General features: G+C 40.4%; 1 protein-coding gene across 1 annotated transcript; it reads right to left on the bottom strand.

Annotated features, from left to right (window-relative positions):
- Positions 1-1234: 1234 nt before the first annotated feature.
- On the bottom strand, positions 1235-20080 carry DUSP11 (dual specificity phosphatase 11). The gene is made up of 9 exons (XM_035001291.1): positions 19691-20080; positions 17969-18044; positions 13340-13471; positions 9980-10103; positions 6317-6377; positions 3803-3849; positions 3444-3519; positions 3033-3218; positions 1235-1908 (listed from the first exon to the last, which is right to left on the bottom strand). Exons 1-9 carry the CDS (start codon positions 19789-19791, stop codon positions 1713-1715), a joined length of 999 nt encoding a protein of 332 aa, XP_034857182.1. The 5' UTR covers positions 19792-20080; the 3' UTR covers positions 1235-1712.
- Between the last annotated feature and the right edge of the window lie 322 nt (positions 20081-20402).

Genomic DNA, 20402 nt, shown 5'->3' with positions numbered 1-20402 from the left:
GCCAGATGCGGGGCTCGATCCCAGGACCCTGGGACCATGACCCGAGCCGAAGGCAGACGCTTAACGACTGAGCCACCCAGGCGCCCCAGGAGTCTAGTTTTTTAACAAACTATGTTGATGTCTGAAATGGGAAGGGGACAAAGGGGACAATAGGGTCCCATTTTCTGAAGGTAGCAGTACTTCTAATGATGGCACTTCTGCTGGCAATGTCCTCCTTAGGAACTGCTTGCCAAGGAAAACTATCAGAGTAGCTGGATTCCCACGCCTGCCCCTGCTTGTTCTTTTATGGCCCACCACTTAGCTGTCCAGCTCAAGTTTCAGTCCCTGTGAGCCTTCACGGTGTATCCTGGGCAACACTTAGACAAGAGCAGCCTTTCAGCAAGAAGAACTTGTGTGTCTCTGTTACCTGTGGCAGGCAGAGGAATGCTTCATGCGTGAGCCATTGCCCAGGGGAAGGGTCGTGGCGTGACTGAGCTAATGACTCACAGGCCAGGGGACTGGTTGAACTAGAGCACTTCCCTATGGTCAGGTTCCACATGTTGTTCATATGGAAAAGAGGATAAAGAAAATGCCTGTCGCCTGCAGTACGAAACATTCTAGGATACAAATCTTCAAAGTCAGAGGCTTCAAAAAAATGAAGCCAAGCTGCCCCAGTATTCACTGAATATCTACTGAGGCTTATGATGTCATGTTGGTGAGACACTTTCTGGAGCAAACTTAAGGTCTCTGGCTTCCTCTGCAGCTAAAAATATTTAATACCTCCCAAGTGATCCATCTACATGTTCCAGAGGTATACCAGCAGAAAAGATAACTTAGAGTAAGTCAAGGTCAAGGCACCACTCTACCGTGAGGCAAGTGGAAAAAGATCCCAGCAGGTTCAACAGAGAAGCAATAAAACAAGGAGCCATCCTTGTCCACAAGTCTTCCAGATATCCCAGGCTTTACGTGTTGTGTCCTATTCTGTTCATTAAAGAACTTTTGTAGTCTATAAAAGTTTTCAAGTTTTCTGAATAGTTCTACCCAGTTGATAACAATTACCTTGTCAGGTAAATTAACCAGCATTCTGGTTTATCAGTTTCTCTTGCCCAACTGACCGTCAATTTACCTAAAAGTTTATCCATTCCTGTGTTAGATGGTGTATCTGACAATTCAGTGAAAGAAGTTGGTCAAGTCCCACAACAGACTGCCAAAGAAAGAAACGTCTAATCACAAAAATACAACTACTAATTTCAAATAGATTTTAAAGAGATTGTCTCTTAGGTAGGTTTTAATAGAAATCTTGAACAGTTAGGGGGAAAAAAAGATAGCCTTAATGATTGGGTCAATAATAGAACATGACAAAAACACCAGAAATCTCTGCACATACACTCCTATCACAAGTCTAGTCAGAAAGAAATACACCAATAAGGAAGACAGAATTTTTAAGAAAATAATTTACAAGGGAAATTCTTTATTACTTTCTCAGTTCTAAAATACCATCTTCCTTTTTAAAAATTTAAGACTGAATGACAGATTATTTCCTTTACTGTTGCAAATACTGCAAATTTATCAGCCAAGAGGTAAGTATCAATGTAATTTTCCTTTAAGTTTGAACACATGAGGGAGCAGTAAAACAGATTATAAACCTCATTTGACCTGATCTTACAAAAAGTCACTCCAGCTGGTCTTCAGTCCTGCTCTATCTGCAGAGAGATTTTCAGGACAGATTTGTGTCATTCAGTCCATCCACAATAGGTTGGATACGACAGTCTGTAGTAACTGCCAGGATACCACACTGTATTCTGGGCTGCTTGACTGGCGTTTGGCTTTACATTCCAAGAGTACCTCCTTTGTGAATAGTCCTCTCCAGGGGGACCAGGAGGAGGGACATGGCCTCTCTGGTAAACGTTCTGGTTCTGTGAAAATTTTCTTAAAGAAGACAAAAAGTAATGAATTATTATTAGTTTTAGTAAAATATATTAAAAAGCTTTAAAAAGTAATACAGACACTCTGGTTCTACTGTCTTCTGCTTGTACAACCTTAGCAGATAAATTGCTTCATCTTTGGATTTCTTACTTCTTTATAAAATGGAGGTAATACCTTCCATTTTCATGGCTTGTTTTCAAGGTAAATTAAGACAACATATTTAAATTACCTACCACAACACCTTGGCACACAGTAGGTTCCCAGGAGCTATTCCAGCCTTTCCCTACAGAGATAAATGCCCACACTTTTCTAATCAAATACTTTCTCCCCAAGTCTTGCAGAGTTGATGTGAGACAGTATTAAGGTATTTATTTTTAAAAACAGCTGCTTTCACTTTATAAATACATATATAAATTAGCTATAAAGTGTAGAAATTCTAATTATTAACTACACATGCAACAAATTTGGAAAATTAAGACTGAAATTTAATTGCTTCAAAAGCAAGATCGGTAAATTTATTACATCATACTGGAATTTTACTACTTTTTCCTATAATTTGTATTTACTCTTTAAATAACAACCTTCTGGGTGCCTGGGTGGCTCAGTTGGTTAAGCGACTGCCTTCGGCTCAGGTCGTGATCCTGGAGTCCAGGATCAAGTCCCGCATCGGGCTCCCTGCTCGGCGGGGAGTCTGCTTCTCCCTCTGACCCTCCCCCCTCTCATGTGCTCTCTCTCTCATTCTCTCTCTCTCAAATAAACAAATAAAATCTTTAAAAAATAAAAATAAAAAATAACAACCTTCTTTATTCTGCAAACTTTACCACTATTAATAGAGCCTAAGAATGCAAGTCCTTTTTGGTAATCACATCAAATTGTTGGCTTAAACTAAGTTTAAAATCAATCCAATTTTCTAAGTCCTTTCCCAACTGCCTCTGAAAAGTCACATATTACTCCCCATCCTATACTTTATTTTCCAGCCCTGAATGCAAAATACGGAGCAAATGATACCTCTAATCAACTGACACTGATCAGCTAGAAAACATCAATTCTCACCATTCTCGTGTGTTTGCAATAATTTACAATATAAATTTCTATTTCAATTCTAGGAAAGGGGACAGCAGAGATACCTTACTGACTGCTGCAAATCCTGGGTCTGGGTGTGGAAATGCCGAGAAGGTACTGGGTAACCTTGGGTCTGATATAGGTTATACCAATGTCCTTGGTTAACAGACTTAATAGTGGTGTGGACAGGTTCCATCATATGTGTTGCATCTTCAAAACCACTTGATCTGGATACACTGGAATCCCAATTCCTCAAAGAGAACATTCCCACACAGTATTAATGTTTTCCAAATTCTGTAGCCAATTTAGTGAGGATATCTCGGCCCATGAAAATAAGAATCCCATCCTCCCCTCCCCGTTTGTTTAGAGTTCCCCGAGCAAGTAAATAAGCTACAAGAAGAATGGATATGTACAACTTAAATGATGTAAAAAAAGATCTCCCTAACCGGAGATCTCACATATAAAATGCAACTTACCTTCTGATGGGACCTTTCTGAAGGTCTTCAATGTAGTTTTGTCTTTCCAAGCAATGTCCGCGGCACCTGTTGAATACTGAAGAGTGGATGAACTGTTAGAAATCACTGTACAAATAGCAAATCTTTCCCAGAGAAAGCAGATCAAAGCTGAAATCCACTGACTAATTATTCAGGCAGTTATACCTCACTATTTCCAGATACATCCCTTTATAAACTTTCGGCAAAAGAATGCATTGTGTCAGAGCAAATGAATTACAAACATTTCTTTTTTCTAAAATTTGAGAAATTTATCTACATTTTTATAAAAGGAAAATACACTTTTATAAAAAGGAAAAAATAGTGACAACCCTCATACTCACATTCAATTGCATCATCTGGCCTCATGCCTTGTACATCAATCAAATATCTAATAAAACAACATAATTCAAGTCATTTATATACATGAAAAGAAAAAAATCAAGTGTTTTCAAAAAAGGTCCAATTTCACTTACAAATATAGATCTAAAAATCCTAAGAAAATACTAGCACATCGAATCCAATAATTATTAAAGAATGATATATCATGACCACAAAAAGGCGTTATTCCAAGGATGACCCAACTTTAGCAAATCTATTAATATAATTATTTACATTAACACAACAATTTAATTAATAAATGAAAGAGAAGAAAATACAGGACCAAATTGGCAGACGTTAAAAAGGTATCTGATAAAAATACAACAGTCATTTTTGTTTTTTTGGTTTTGTTTTTTAAGGTTTTATTTATTTATTTGAGAGAGAGTGAGAGAGCAGAGCAGGGGGGAGGGGCAGAGGGAGAGGGAGAAGCAGACTCCCCGCTGAGCAGGGAGCCCAACATGGGGCTCAATCCTGGGGCCCTGGGATCATGACCTGAGCTGAAGGCAGACGCCTAACCCACTGAGCCACCCAGGCACCCCACAACAATCATTTTTATCAAAGTGTTTTGTATACTAGAAACAGGAGACTTAATATGACAGAGTATTTATCAGGAACCAACAATAGCAAAAGACAAATTGGGAAGAATATTAACATCAAATCTAAATACCATCTAACCAACTGTATGGGCCAGAAGCAGCTTAGGAGTCACTCTCACCACCAGCCATCTCTCCCTCACCCTCATCTGCAACATACTACCAAGTCCTAACAATGTGCATCTCTAGAATATGTCCACATCCTTCTACCCAAATGACCACCACACCCTGGTCCAAGCCACCATCATGCCTTGATTTCTACAAAAGCCTAACTTTTCTCCTTGCTTCCATTCTTCCCCCCACCCCCGCAGCATATTCTCCAGTTAGCAGCAAAACGATGGCTTGAAAATGCAAATTTGATTATTGTTCTATATACTCACCCTTAAAAAAAAGTTCAGTGGTTTTCAATTACTCTTAAGATAAAGTCTAAACACAGACCTGCATGATCTAGCTCCTCCCCAGACTTCCAGCTCCATTTTAAACTTTTTTTAAAGTAATCTTTATGGCCAATATGGGGCTTGAACTCAAGATCCCAAGATCAAGAGTCACATGCCCTTCTGACTGAGTCAGCCAGGTGCCCCTCCAGCTCATTTTAAACTTTTTTTTTAAACTAATCTCAAAAAAACCCCAAAAACGAACAACAAGTAATCTACACACCCAACACGGGGCTCAAACTCATGACCCTGAGATCAAGAGTCACATGCTCTCCCTACTGAGCCAGCCAGGCACTCCCACCCCCAACCTTTTTTTTTTTTTTTTTAACTTTTCAGCTCCATTTTAACACCGTATTTCCCATGGACCAGCCTCCCTGGCTCGTTCCAACACAGCATATGCTTTCCTATTATCAGTCTTTGCTGTTCCTTATGCCCAGAATTCTCTCCCCAGTGTCTAACAGGTTAATACCTCAACATCCTTCAGATATCAGCCCAAACATCCCCAAAGAAACATTCTGTATTCTCCATGCTAAGGTCAAATCCCTCCTATTAACATGCTCTTATGTACCATGTCCCTCTCCTTGGCATTTGTCAGAACTCTAATTCCACATGCATTTGTGTGATTCCTGAATGTCTATTCTCTCTCTAGACTGTTAAGAGTTCACAAAAAGCAAGTCAAGTCTCTGAAGTCTTTCTGCTTGCACCCAGCACGGTGCTTACAGAGAACAGATGCTCAGTCTTTTCTGAATGAACAAATGTATAAATTCTTTGATTCAAAAATTCCATTCTGAGTGAAATTATCTGAGAAAATAGCATATATATTCAAATTTGTTCATACAGGAATGTTCACTGATTCAGTGTTTTATTTTATTTTATTTTTTTTTTAAAGATTTTATTTATTTATTTGAGAGAGAGAGAATGAGAGAGAGCAAGCACATGAGAGGGGGGAGAGTCAGAGGGAGAAGCAGACTCCCTGCCGAGCAGGGAGCCTGATGCGGGACTCGATCCAGGGACTCCAGGATCATGACCTGAGCCGAAGGCAGTCGCTTAACCAACTGAGCCACCCAGGCGCCCTGATTCAGTGTTTTAAAGTATTAAAAACTTCTGACTTTTATGTTCATCAGGAAGCAAAGGAACAATGCAGCTTCTAAAAAAGAATGAGGTTTCCAAATACTTTCACAGGAAGATGCCCACAATATATTAAATTATAAAACGGGGTATCTAAAATATTACACCATTAAATTACATGTATATACCTGTATCTCTCTGCATTTTTAAGTCTGAAAAAATACATACTAAATTATTACTGGTGCTAATCTTTGGGTGAGGAGCAAGACTGCTTTCTACTTCATACCTTTCAATACCAACTGCATTGTTTGCAACTAGCTTACACTACTATTGTAAACAAAACAACTTAAACGTGGTCTGTCTTTTGGGGTTGGCAACTCACCTGCAGATGAGATAGCCAGTCCTGTTTAAACCATGGGTACAATGAACACCAATGAGTTTGTCTACAAAACAAGGAATACGGAGTTAAGTAAGTGAAGTAGATACATTTCTACAATTTTCTTTAGAGTACCATTTATTAGTTGCCACAACACTACCACTCCCCTGAAGAGGAATAACTGATAGAGAGTGTGTTATTTTAGGAATACACTATAAAGAATTATCTAACATAAAGTAGAAATTCACTGCTCTGAGAAATTCTGCATAGCCCCTCTTAGCTGCAATCGTGTAAACTGGAGAAGGCCTGGTCAGGTACTAACAGCTAAAATGGCACTGAGAGGAACCCAGCTTCTTAACACAGGATGTCCATCAGCAACTGATTTAATTATAGAAAATGAGAGCAAAAAGAAAAAAAAAAACAGGCTAGAAGAATGAAACTTGTTTTTGAGGGAGACCAATCAAATGCCTTTTCTTTGGATACTGAATATGAAAAAGAACAGTTTCTGCGGGACTCACGAATCCCCAAAGCGCTTCCATCCCTTCTCTCATTTGCTGCTCCTCACACACCACAGTCTGTGTGCTGGTGAAGCACCTGGGGAAGCAGCACTGTTCGCATTTTACGATGAAAAAGTGAGAACTGGAGATGTAAGCCCAAGCTGCACAGCAGGCAGACAGAACAAAGACTAGAATCAAGTCTAAGATTTTTCCAACCTGTGCCATAGTATTTCTTAGTCCATCATTAAAAAAAATTACGCGAGGGGCGCCCGGGTGGTTCAGGTGGTGAAGTGTCTGCCTTCGGCTCAGGGGCTTGGGTCATGATCTCCAGGTCCTGGGACTGAGCTCCATGTTGGGCTCCTGGCTCAGCAGGGAGCCTGCTTCTCCCTCTCTCTCTGCCTCTCCCCCTGCCCATGTGCTCTCTCTGCCATCTCTCTGTCTCAAATGAATAAAATCTTAAAAAATAAAATGAATTAAAAAATTATGTGAGAAATTAAATCAAAAACAATCAGGTATAGTTGATCTCTGCAAAATGTATGTCTGTGACTAGGAGGTGTCTGGTAGGAAAGCACTCGTCCTCTCCTGCCCGAGCTACTATCTCCCTACCTCTAAATTTTGTCCTTTCAAGTGACCCTTCATATGGAAGAGGTGATCTTCCTAAAATATAAACTCGTAGGGTTGCTCCCTTGCTTAAAAAACCTCCATTTAGCACAGCATTTAGAACTCTTTATAAACGGTATCATCAATCTCTCCAACTGAACTGCATGACCACAATGATTCAAACTAGGACTTACAGGGACCTCCATGATCCACCTCCTCCTGCCCCCTGCCAACCTCTCAGATCCCATTTCTACACCCTGACCTCACACACGTTCCCCACTCCAGCTACACTGGCCTCCTTACTCAAACATGCCAGCATAGTCATGCCTCAGGGGCTCTGCACCGACTGCTCCCTCTGCTTTGGAACACTGTCCCCCCAAACTTCTCAGATAGCCAATGGTTCCTCACTTCTTTTAAGGCTTTACTCAAATGACATCTTAATAGAGAGGCCCTCCCTGATCACCCAACACATGCCATCACTTCTGAATCCTGTTTGCTGTTCTCCAAAGCACCTTATCACCATTTGACATTTCATATAGTTACTTATTTATCCCCCTCCCCCATTAGAATGCAGAGTATAAAAGGGCAAGAACTTTCTTCTGTTCCTGCTTCCTAGAACAGTGCCTTTAACTTAAAAAGTGTCCTATAAATGTTTGTTGAAAATGAACATGTGAATTCTACGCCCTTTCACACCATCCTCTGGTCATTCCAGAGGCTGCCACTCCCGGGCACAAGGTCAAGGCCTACGCCTTTTGCACCTGTTCCCCAAACCGGGACATTCCCTTTCTCATTCTGGCAAAATCCTCTTCCCCACAGCCCAGCTCAAATGTGGTCTCCTCAGTCAGACCTCCCTCAACCTCTCCTCCATATTCCTTAATTGCACTTAATTCTTTTATTATAATTAACCCACTGTCTTATAGGTACCACCCGTTCATCTTCCCAGGTAACTGTTAGTTTCTAATGAACACAGACTGCTATCACCTCTGTATCCCCGTGCCCTACCAACAAATCTAAAAGGCTCTCGGCATTTACCGAACCAACATATTTTCTGAGTCTCTACCAGTTCTAGGCAGTGGAGAGTCTGTGTCCTCTTCATCGGGGAGCCTGGTATCTGTGGGAGGGGCCTAGAGCAGAGGTAGCCAAAATGGATCCTAAGCAAGCCCCGGAGACCGCCAGGGCAGAGAGCAGAGCGAAGGCAGCACTACACAGGCAGACGACCAACACGGGAGAGCGTGTGAACAAACAAGGTCTGCAGAGCCGTTCACGCGGCCTCGGACGGACCTCCGGCCCTCGCAGAACAGAAGGGACAGCGAGGGCAGCTGCCCGCGCGGGAGCCGGGAAGCCGCGGGCAGGACGGCAGCTGCTCCCCAACGCCTTCCGTCTTCCGAGGTCATGTTTCCGAGACACGGTAACACCAATCACAGAATCGACCTCCTCCTTAGACGACGTGGTTGTCAGAGGCAGGGCCGAGCCTCTCAAGTTTTAAAGTTAAAGTACAGGCAAGATCTGGAAACAGGCCTTAAGATATGTGAGAGCTGGGGCCTGCATCAGGCAACCAGGTTACAGTCTGAAAAATTACCTTAAATTCCCATCTCTTTCTCTCTCTCACCTCCCACCCCCTATTTTCCCACCTCCATCTCTATTTTTTCTCCCCTACTCCCTGTTTATGTGTGTGTGTGTATATGTATATATGGAATATTTATTCTGTCATATTTACTTAACAAAACATATGCTCCTCAAGCTTAAGTTAGAAAAAGAACAAAATGAGCACACTTGGTCCTTAAGTCAGTGGCTTTCCAAGGACAAAGGATTCCTCAGTCTTAAAATAGGGCAAATACCACATTCTTTCTGATAGCCAGATGCCAGAAATAGGTAGGTGGATCCTTAAAATTCAGAAGCTAATAGCTTACTAAGATCTATTTCCCACACAGTAAGGTAGATCTTAAGGCAGGAACAAGAAACACCAGCTTTTTAAAGCCCTTCTGTCTGAATGAGAGGTGGTCGTGTCCCCCTGCATCTGTGCCCAAAGGGGAAAACCGGCAGGAGTATCTGAAATGTGCACGATGGGGACGCTGCCCCACTGGCGCGCCTTGTTCTGCTCTGCTTCCAGGGCTCCGTCTCCAAACCTTTTCCTTTTGTTGTCTCTCTTATATACCCTAAGACCTTGACATCTTTTTTCCTTGTTTTCAGCAGAGGGTCACACAAGCCATGCTCCCCATACCTCTGACCCAATACCCTGACACCCTTAACCTTTTCCCCCGCCTGTCACCTCTGAACCAATAAATAAGACAAAAGAATGTTTTTATTTTAGTATATATTTCCCAGTCACATATTTTAAAAAGAGAGGAGGAAGCTAGTTCATTCACATTTCTCATTAAAACCACTTCTCAAACTAAATTATTTGTTACTATGAAAGGAAAAACACCTCACTCTATCCGCACCACATGACATTTCTACCTTAACATTATCATATACAACAGGCCTAATGTTAAAACTATTAAAAATAGTAAAAATCCCAAACCCATTCAAAATGCATACCAAAGTTCAGGTAAGAAAAAAAAACCAAACTCACCATTATCTGTATTTTCTTTTAAAAACTCATTAACAGCACATTTGAATTTAAAAATAGTGTCATCATCAGGCACCTGATGCCCAATTGTGTAAATTTTTAAGTAAGGAATAGTTTCTGGGAAGTCCTGTAAGGCAAAACCATGAAAATATGTATTATTTCATTTGTAAGGAAAGAAGTAAAAAAATAATCAGAGAAGCCAGACTATAAACCAAGAGATTATTAATAAACCTAGTTTGTCAGTAATTCTGATAAGCCAGCCATTTTTTCCCCAGGCTGTTCCAACCGGGAAGTATCATCTGATTTTCATTAAAACTACAGAATGGAAAAAAACAAAAACAAAAAACCCTACAGAATGGATAGGCAATAGGCATACAAGCCTGAAAGCCAAGTCCATGTGAATGAATGCATATAAAACGATGAATTATGTAAGTAGTTTTACTTAATGTTTTATATTTTAAGGGTCATAAAGCAGCTGTGATTTAAGCAGAACAGTAGAACAGCATCAGAAAAACTTGGATTTGAATTTTAAGATAAAGCAAATTGCAGGCACTGTTGAGAACTGGTATTCTTGAGGTGGGAGAAATTAGACACCAATAAAAGAAGTGGTTAAATGAAAATCCTATAGTTCTGAATTTAAATGGAAAGTACCAGTATGAACCTATGATTTATTTTATATTAAAAATAAACATACACATTTCCTAGCCCTGACCACAGAAAAAGCCTAGAAACAACTAATGTCATGTCTAAAAGACTCAGGAGCACTGAGTTTCTAATGAGAAACACTGAGAAGCAACTGGGCAAAGATAGGGCCTCCATTTGTGCCTCAATGAGAATAATAACTGCAATGAAGTACATAATGATACAAAAAGTAAATAAAATTTATTGGTCACCACTGGAGGATATTAGTGCATCAACTCATTATTTTGATACCTGTTAAATAAAAGAATCATGCCTCTGTAACTGGTCAACCAAATAGATGATGAGGGGAAGCTTCTCTTGATAGAAATATACCCAGCTAATAAATGAAAAAGGAATAGAATTCACTATTTTCTGAAGTCCCAAATGAATTAACAGGTGTAGATATCAATCACCAGTGATTACTAGTATCACAAAAAGAGATAATCACTTTATGTCTCCACAGAAGAACACATCATCACCTCTGAAACTGTCTTGCAAAAAAAAAAATTCAAGCCTGAATCTGATCAAGCCTCTAGGTCCAACTACCAATTTACAGGAAATAAAAGGATTGAAGAATATGTTAACATGACATGCGGAAGGAATCATCAAATCAGAATGAACTACCTGGTTTCTTAAAAAAATAAAATTCACCAGAGGATAAAAAAGAAAGTGAGAGAGACATGGAGGGAGAATCTACAGACTAAATAGAACTTCAGAGACCTAATTATCAAAGGCAAAGTGTGAACCTTATTTGGATTTAATTCAAACTCTTAAAAAACCTTTTTTATGACATTTAAAAGACAATTAAAAATTTGAGTACTGACTGGATATTTAATGTTAAATAATGACAGTAAGGGCGCCTGGGTGGCTCAGTTGGTTAAGCGACTGCCTTCGGCTCAGGTCATGATCCTGGAGTCCCGGGATCGAGTCCCACATCGGGCTCCCTGCTCAGCAGGGGGTCTGCTTCTCCCTCTGCCCTCTTCCCTCTCGTGCTCTCTGTCTCTCATTCTCTCTCTCTCAAATAAATAAATAAAATCTTTAATAAAAAAAAAAAATGACAGTAAAAAATAAAAGTCCTGTATTTTAAATATAAATACCAAAAATGTACAGGTGAAATTATATGATATATGGTATCTGCTTCAAAATAACATAGAATGGGGTGAAACCAGTAGATATACAGATGAAACATGATAGCCATCAATTAGTAAAGATTAAAGCTGGATGAGTTCATGGGTGTACAATGTTTACCCACAGTATTATGTCTACTTCTGTGTATGTTTAAAATTTGTGATAACTGTTTAAAAACAAAACGACACTGGAAAACAGTTTGATGGTTTCTCAGAGGTTTCTAAACGTTGAACTACCATATGATCCAGTAACTTCCACTCCTACATATATATTTAGAAGAGCTGAAAGCAGGGATCTGACTCAATACTGGTATACCATCATTCACAGCAGCATTATTCACAATAGCCAAAAAGTGGAAACAACTCAAGTGCCCATCAAAGGTTAACAGATAAACAAAATATGGAATGTATACATAATGGAGTATTTATTAGCCATAAAAAGGAATGACATTTTGTTACATGGATGAACCTTGAAAACATTATGTTTAATGAAGTCAGACACAGAAGGACAAATATTGTAGGATTCCACTCACATGAAGTACCTAGAATAGTCAAATTCACAGAGACAGAAACTACCATAGAGGTTACTGCTGTAGGGAGAGGAAGTGGAATTATTTGTTTAATGGGTGTAGTTTTCCTTTAGAATGATGAAAAACTTTTGGTTATAGACAGTGATGATGGTTACACAACATTGTGAATGTATTTAATGCCACTGAATTGAATGCTTATGATTGGTTAAGATGATAATTATGTATATTTGACCACAATAAAAAAAAAAACAAGAGGAATAACTGAATTTAAGTGTCAATTCTTCCTTTTTTGAGACTCAAGTTTTATCATCTATATAATTAGCAACTGTAATAATCATCTATCCCCCGAGCATAGCGCAGAGTAAGCACTCAGGAGATACCAGTACTCCTACTACTTCATCAGCAAATGACTGTTGTGAGGATTAACTAAGTTAACGCATGTAAAAGTACTTTTTAAATAGCCAACTGATTTACAAATATTAATAAACATTAGATGTTACTGTTGTACAAGGCCATGAAATTGGTCAGAAGGATAATTCCATCCCACTGATATGCCACATAGGCCAACAGATCATATGGGCTTCTGTCTTTTATCAAGAGATATTAGGAAAAGAAAAGCATGAAATTTAGAGAGCAGTTGTCTTTTACCATGATACTCACATGCTCAGGCAACTGCTTAAAATAAGTGCTAAAGACATAATGGATATTCATTTCTTTCCTTTTAGGGCTGCTACTATTCTTACTGAAAGCTTATTTCATTTTCAAAATATGGAACATGGAAGCTTATGAAATTTCTTCAACACATAGCCTACTGTCCCATATTACAGTTTAATTCATGTCTTTATTCTCATTTTGAGACACCAATTAGAAATACGTACTTAAGGAAACCACCAAGTTCCCTTTTTGAATTATTACCCATGGAAGAAAACCAGGATTCACCTTAGCATAAGATGATAATTCCTGAATTACTAAGCATTATTACAGTATCAGAAAGTAGGTTCTTTTCAATGAAGGGTTCCATTTACCTCTGGTTTATAATAGCGGTGAGTATAAGTTAAATCAATAATTAGTCCAAGTTCTTCATTCTGTTTTTGGATTTTGTTAAAAAGATCCAAGGGTGAAAAACGTTCTTCTGGAGCAAGGTTCTTTTCAAAACTCTGTTAGAGAGAAATAGCAAACATGTGCTTAAAATCCTTTTCCATTTATTCAAGCCTTGTGATGCCAACACACAATGAGATTCAAAGCAAAGTGTCCATTCTGCTGAAATTTACAAGCTATGTTACAATCCTTTCTTCTAGAGATGAGAGGGAAGAAAATAAGCTCACTTCTAATGTACTTATTTGTGTTTGTTGTATGTTGATCTCCTAACCAGACTTTAACTCCCAGAAGGCTGGGACTGCATCAGTTTTGCCCACCACTGTATCTCCAGCTCCACGTGGAACACCTATAAATAGGTACTTCTTTTGTTTTTTTTTTTTAAAGATTTTAATTATTTATTTTGACAGAGAAAGACACAGCGAGAGAAGGAACACAAGCAGGGGGAGTGGGAGAGGGAGAAGCAGGCTCTCTGCTGAGCAAAGAGCCCAATGTGGGGCTCGATCCCAGGACCCTGGGATCATGACCTGAGCCGAAGGCAGACGCTTAACGACTGAGCCACCCAGGTGCCCCTAAATAGGTACTTCTAAATACTTCTTGAATACTCATATATATGGAGGGTGGCTTTTACTGCTAAACATTCTTTTATGTATTTGGCTTATTTATGTACTCTGCTCATGGATCTGTTTGGTTATTCAAATGCGAGCAACACGCTTTTTTGGGGGGCAGTGATTAATAGACTAGTTTTTAGAGCAGTTCTAGGTTCAAAGCAAAACTGAGGAGAAAGCAGAGTTCCTTCTTATACCCTCTCTCCTTTACCCCACACAGCTTTCCCCCATCAACATTCCAAACCACTGTGGTCCATCTGTTAGAATAATCAATGAACCAACACTGACACGTCATTTTCAAAGTCCACAGTTTACGTTACAAATCATTATGTATTGTACATTCTATGGGTTTTGATCAATGTATGACATGTATTTACCCTTAGAGTATCACACAGAATAGTTTCACTGCCCTAAAAATCCCCTGTGCTCTAGCAACACTTTTTTTTTTTTTAAAGATTTTATTTATTTATTTGACAGAGAGAGAGCACAAGTAGGCAGAGTGGTAGACAGAGGGAGAAGGAGAAGCAGGCTCCCCGCCGAGCAGGGAACCCGATGCGGGGCTCAATCCCAGGGCCCCGGGACCATGACCTGAGCCAAAGGCAGACGCTTAACGACTGAGCCACCCAGGCGCCCCTCTAGCAACACTTTTAATACAGGCTTAATACCTGGCAGGGCTACATGATCTACTTCCACCATTATTCTTCTTTTTCAGAATTTTCCTGGCTATTTAGGTTTACTTTTCTTTATGAGTTGTAGAATCGGCCTATTTGAGATGATGTTAAATTTATAACAAATAAACTTAGGAAGATTTGACAGATTGATGATGTTGAGTCTTCCACATAATACTGTGAAACTTTTGAAGAGTAAATTAATTACAACAAGGCATACATACAATCTCTCCAATAAGCTTCTTGCACACTTGGGAGCTGATGGATCATATATCATCTCTAGCCATGTGAACAACTAACTTTAGGTAACTAATTTAAGTCACAAACCCTTTAGGAAGCCTTCCTGTTATCATTTCCCCCTCCTTTGAATTCCTTGGTATTTCTTACCATGGCATTTATGTGACACTTAACATATTCTATTTTAAATTCCAATGTGCATGAGAAGTGACAGTCAAGTATTGGGGCTGCTTTTCTTTGGGTGACTTCCATAAAACACACAGGAAATCAATGTGACATTTTACTCCCTGACTCTAAGCATGAATAAGACCTGCACTGGGGTGCTTACGCAGCTCTGTAATTCCCTTTACAGTGCCTAAATAATCCCAATGCTGAATACAGATAACCTGAGTATACAGAGCCAGGAGGAGGCTTTTTATCACTATATCATACAGGAAAGATTTGTGGCTGTGTGAAGGAAGGGAAACCGCAGAGTCTTCCTATCTTCTATCTTGCTGATGTACTTTTAGGCAAGGGGCTGAGCAGGGACCCTGGTAGAACTCAGGAATCCACTTTTAGAGGCCATGGAGTAGGCAGTTAGGGAATTAGGACAGTTGCACAGAGAAAAGAAGAAATATAGGAGATAATTCAGAGTAACCACAAGTGGGGGGGGTTCATTCCACAAATATTTGCTAATATTTATTATATGCCAAACACTATCCAACTTATTCAACAGCACCACGCTTGTGTTGATGGATGTAAGAACCATATGTTTACCTATATGAAAAGACTAGTTTTTAAGTCCAGATGCAGAAGAATTGACATAATAGGTGAGAAAGGAACTCTGACCTATGAGTCACAAATTAAATAAATTCCCAATACATTCAAAGTGGGCTTTTTCAGATACCAATCCATTCTATGGTGGGCAGTTTAATGAGACATGAGTCTCTTCTCGCCTTTTTTATACTGGCCAAATGCTTTTCCCACCTATTCCTTATTTCAAACAAAAACACAATTTTCAGAATTTCCATGCTGAAATCCTGACTTACTAATCCAGGTCATTGGGGTTCTTTTTTTTGGGGGGGGGAGGGGTTTGGTTATGATGATGGGAGTGAAGAGGTCTTATTAGCATTTAGTCAATGCGGATCATGGGTGCTAGAAATCTTGCCAAATTCATACAATCCTACAAATGTGTCTCACACCTTTTTTTTTTTTTTTTAGATAAGACACTTTATTGCCCTGCAATTAAAAGTATTCAAACAGGGGCACCTGGGTGGCTCAGTCAGTTAAGCATCTGCCTTCGGCTCAGGTCATGATTCCAGGGTCCTGGGATTAAGCCCCATGTCGGGCTCCCTGCTGAGCGGGGAGTCTGCTTCTCCCTCTCCCTCTGCTCCTCCCCCTGCTTGTGCTCTCTCTCTCTCTCAAATAAATACATAAAATGTTAAAAAAATAATAATAAAATAAAAGTATTCCAACACTTATTTTTCTACATAGCTTACTGTGAGTGATCAGTGTTAAATAAAAATATTAAATTTCATCATCTGCTTCATGTCTTCTTAACCAATTCTTCATTTTTCATTCCAACTGCACACCTTTGAGGCAATGAAGAATTTTCTACCACCTTAGTTATGGACTGGAACATTCACCTGCAGCTACCTAAATGCTCATTACATGCACTTGTGCTCCTAGTGGTTTTATCGCAGCCATCCTCGGAGAGTTTTCAGAAAATGTCAGGACGATCTTCATTCATCTTCCCCTCACAGGCTCCGCTGCACCTCCAAGAGCCCGGTGACAGGCCTGTAGGTGCTGCTGCCCCCTCCACATCGTGCCTCGGCGGCCACGCAGACCATGACTTTTGAATATCCTGTTCAATGCTCATACAGGTGAAAAACTGTTTCATAATTATCTAAGCCTTAAAATCTAACTTCATTTCACAAATAAATACAAGAGTTTTTTTGCCTAGTTTTAAAGTACATTGAATTTTCCAAGATAGTAATCACAGTATCAGCCAAGGAAAGGTCGTATACTTTGTTTTATTTGAAAATCTACTAAGAGCTGTTCACTGTCATGGAAATTCCTGCCAGTAAGGCAAGAAAATCCACCTAGTTCAATCTGCATTTGCAGTTTTTGTATTCATGGTGCAAGTTAACTGACTACGTTTTTATTTCTAATATAGTCATGCCCAAATATTTACATACTGAAATTTTTTTAAATTATTTTTTTTATTTAAAGATTTTATTTATTTGACAGAGACACAGAGAGAGAGGGAACACAAGCAGGGGGAGTGGGAGGGGGAGAAGCAGGCTTCCTGTGGAGCAGGGAGTCCGATGTGGGGCTCGATCCCAAGACCCTGAGATCATGACCTGAGCTGAAGGCAGACGCTTAACAACTGAGCCACCCAGGTGCCCCTACATATTGAAATTAATACATATTACTTTATTATAAGTTACTTTATTTATTGTTTATATTATTGGTTTCAGCATTACATTGATTTTTTTCTTTAAAACTAAGTATGGAAGTAGTATTTATTATGAATTTTATTTCAGAATAGTAAAGGGGATATAACAAAGTATTTGCTATTAAAAAGGGACAATGGAGGGGTGCCTGGCTGGCTCAGTTGGTAGAGCATGTGACTCTTTTTTATTTATTTATTTGACAGAGAGAGAGAGAGAGCGCACAAGCAGGAAGAACGGCAGGCAGAGCAGACAGATGAGCAGAGAGCCTGACATGGGCTCGATCTCAGGACCCCGAGATCATGACCTGAGCCAAAGGCAGACGCTTAACCAACTGAACCACCCAGGCACCCCCACTTTTTTTTTGACCCTGAGATCAAGACGTGAGCTGAGATCAAGAGTCAGACACTTAACCAACTGAGCCACCCAGGCGCCCCTGAGCATGGGACTCTTGACCTTTGGGTCGTGAGTTCAAGCCCCACATTGGGTACAGAGATTACTATAAAAAATAAAAACTTAAAAAAAAAGAGGGGGATGGAGCGTGACATGGTTGAGCACCAGTGTTCTACATCATGAATTCGGATTTGTGAAATACTGAATCAACTTTTGCTCACCTTTTTCAAAGGAACTTTGAAAGCAATGAAACGAGTCCCAGGCATCCGTTGTCCAACTGGGAGGTAGTCTTTCCACCTATTAATACATTTTTTGTTAGCCAAATTTTATGTTAGCCCATGTCCCTGCACAAAATGAAGGCTCCTTGTAAATGGAAACCATAGCCCACATAATAGGTCCCCTCCTCTTTGCTTTGAATTTTGTTGTTCCACTTTTTCAACACCACTTAGTAACAACTTCTACCGTCCTAGATACAAGGCAACAAAACTGTGCAAAGGTCTCAACAAATAGGGCAGATCTAAAACCAGAGTTGGCCAGTACTTTTGTTTCCCTGATAAAACCTAGACTAATCCTGATTACTAAGATGTCATTAATACATACCTGTTGAAATAATTTAAATTCAATTCTTTCACTTCACAGTTTATTTTTAGTCCTTATACAACTGATGCCATCAAAATCAGTCAATAGGGAACTTCAAGTTCATATTTTAAAAGACAACCTGATAGAAAAGGGACCGTGAACTTCACTTAGTAATGTTAGGAGTCACAGTGAAAAGTGATATTTGAGCTGATGTCTGTAGGATGAGTTAGTTAAGGTTAATTCAGTATAGCTGAAGCACAGAAAGTGAGGACAAAAGTGGCACAAGATGGGGCTGGAGAAGCAAGAGAGAAGTCTAGAATATGCAGAGTCTTAAAGACTATGTGTAAAAAGTTTCTTTTAATTTTTTTTAAAGGTTTTATTTATTTATTTGACAGATAGCGAGAACAGGAACACAAGCAGGGGGAGTGGAAGAGGGAGAAGCAGGCTTCCCGCGGAACAGGGAGCCCAATGTGGGACTCGATCCCAGGACCCTGGGATCATGACCTGAGCCGAAGGCAGACGCTTAACGACTGAGCCACCCAGGCGCCCAGTTTCTTTTTATTCTTAAAACAGTGTTTTTGGTATATGTTTATGAGCAATATTCGAACTAGTCTATTAAAAGGACTTCTTGTGTGAAGAATGGATTGGAAGGCAACAAGAGTAGATACACGTACACTAGTCAGGACCTAACTGCAACAGATCAGGCAAATTCTGTCTTAGGATGCTGACAGAGAGAAGCTGACAGATTAAAGATATTCAGGAGATAAAATGAAGGGGACTTGATGTAGGAAAGGGAGGAAAGGAAGGTCTCAAGGAATACAAGAGTTCAATGCACACAGGAGCAAGGTCTCAAAATTAAACATTTGTACAGAAGCAGCGGTCATCAAATGAGACGTGTTAGGAAGCAACAGTATGTGATCCCTGTGATTCCTGGAAACAATATAAAATCAACTTTTTCGGTGGAAAGTTCGGACGTCCTGGCGGGTTTTTTTCACTCGAACTTGGTTCTTATTAGTCATATTTGCTGTGCCAAAATAACACGGCACGAGGAATTGTGGGAGACTCCAATCTGGTAATTAAGGGGTGTCCCCAACACTGGCAGTCCCATCTTAAAAAGCCGTCCCTCTGCATTTTACCGGAAAAGCAATGGCCAGAGCCTCGCTTTTAACAGAATGGGGAGAAATCAGAACCTCACAGATGACCAGATACTGTGGGCGGAGCAGCGAGAGCATCACTGCCTCCCAGCTAAGGCGGACCCGCCAAGCGCTCGGCGGGGACTGGGGCAGACAGACACCACAAGCGATGGAGCCCAGGCCCGGGGGGTCCGAGCTGGAGGGCCACGCCCAGGGGCCAAGGCGGATTACCTTTCCGGGACGTGGTTTCCGCGCTTCTTCTTGGCTGAGCTACGTCCAGAGAACGCCCGTCCCTGGCCCCAGCCGCCGCGGGCATGATGCCACTGGCTCATCTGGGCCCCAAGATGCCGCCCACCCAACGGCAAGAGCGACAAAGCCGCCAGCCCAGGGCCTTCGGTGCCAAAACAAGATCCCGGACCGGAAGCGAATAGGCAGCAACCCACGCAGTTCCCGGGCCCTTTACTACTGCGCACGCGCCACCGACAGACGTGATGACGTCACCACGCTGGCTGGCCGACTGTAGTTTGATTACTAAACAGGAGTCAGGGAACCACAGTGCCCTCCTAAGCTGGGGGCCGGTAGCACAGGTTCGATGAGCGTGTACGTACACTTAAGAATTCAAATAGTACAGGATACGGAATGAAAGTTAAGTCTCACTTCTCCAGTTCCTTGTGTGGTTCTTCCAGATATTTTCCAACTGCTCACATTCATACTTATTGTGTGTGTGTGTATGTATACACTTGTACATATATGGATATCTCCTATTTTATACAAAAGCAGTTAGTATATGTATCCTACAATCTATCTTGGGTATTGATTTTCCCAGTCAATTTATGCATACATCCGTTCTGTTCTTTTTAATGCCTGGTATGCATAGTATTTCATTGATTATAAGAAACATAATCTATATATCCAGTCCAATATTGATGGACTTTTAGTTACT

Source organism: Mirounga leonina, unplaced genomic scaffold (genome assembly GCF_011800145.1).
Source record: "Mirounga leonina isolate KUSES-001 unplaced genomic scaffold, KU_Mleo_1.0 Mir_125, whole genome shotgun sequence".
NCBI lineage: Eukaryota > Metazoa > Chordata > Mammalia > Carnivora > Phocidae > Mirounga > Mirounga leonina.
The sequence above is the reverse complement of the archived record's forward strand: the minus strand, read 5'-3'. Positions and strand labels throughout refer to the sequence as shown.

Excerpts from the sequence above, each read along its gene's own strand:
- DUSP11 (XM_035001291.1), bottom strand. The coding sequence starts at position 19,791 with ATGAGCCAGTGGCATCATGCCCGCGGCGGCTGGGGCCAGGGACGGGCG. Across the intron at positions 18,045-19,690 it reads GGAAACCACGTCCCGGAAAG|GTGGAAAGACTACCTCCCAG; the intron begins GTAATCCGCCTT and ends ATGTATTAATAG. Across the intron at positions 3,219-3,443 it reads CAGAAAGGTCCCATCAGAAG|GAATTGGGATTCCAGTGTAT; the intron begins GTAAGTTGCATT and ends GTTCTCTTTGAG.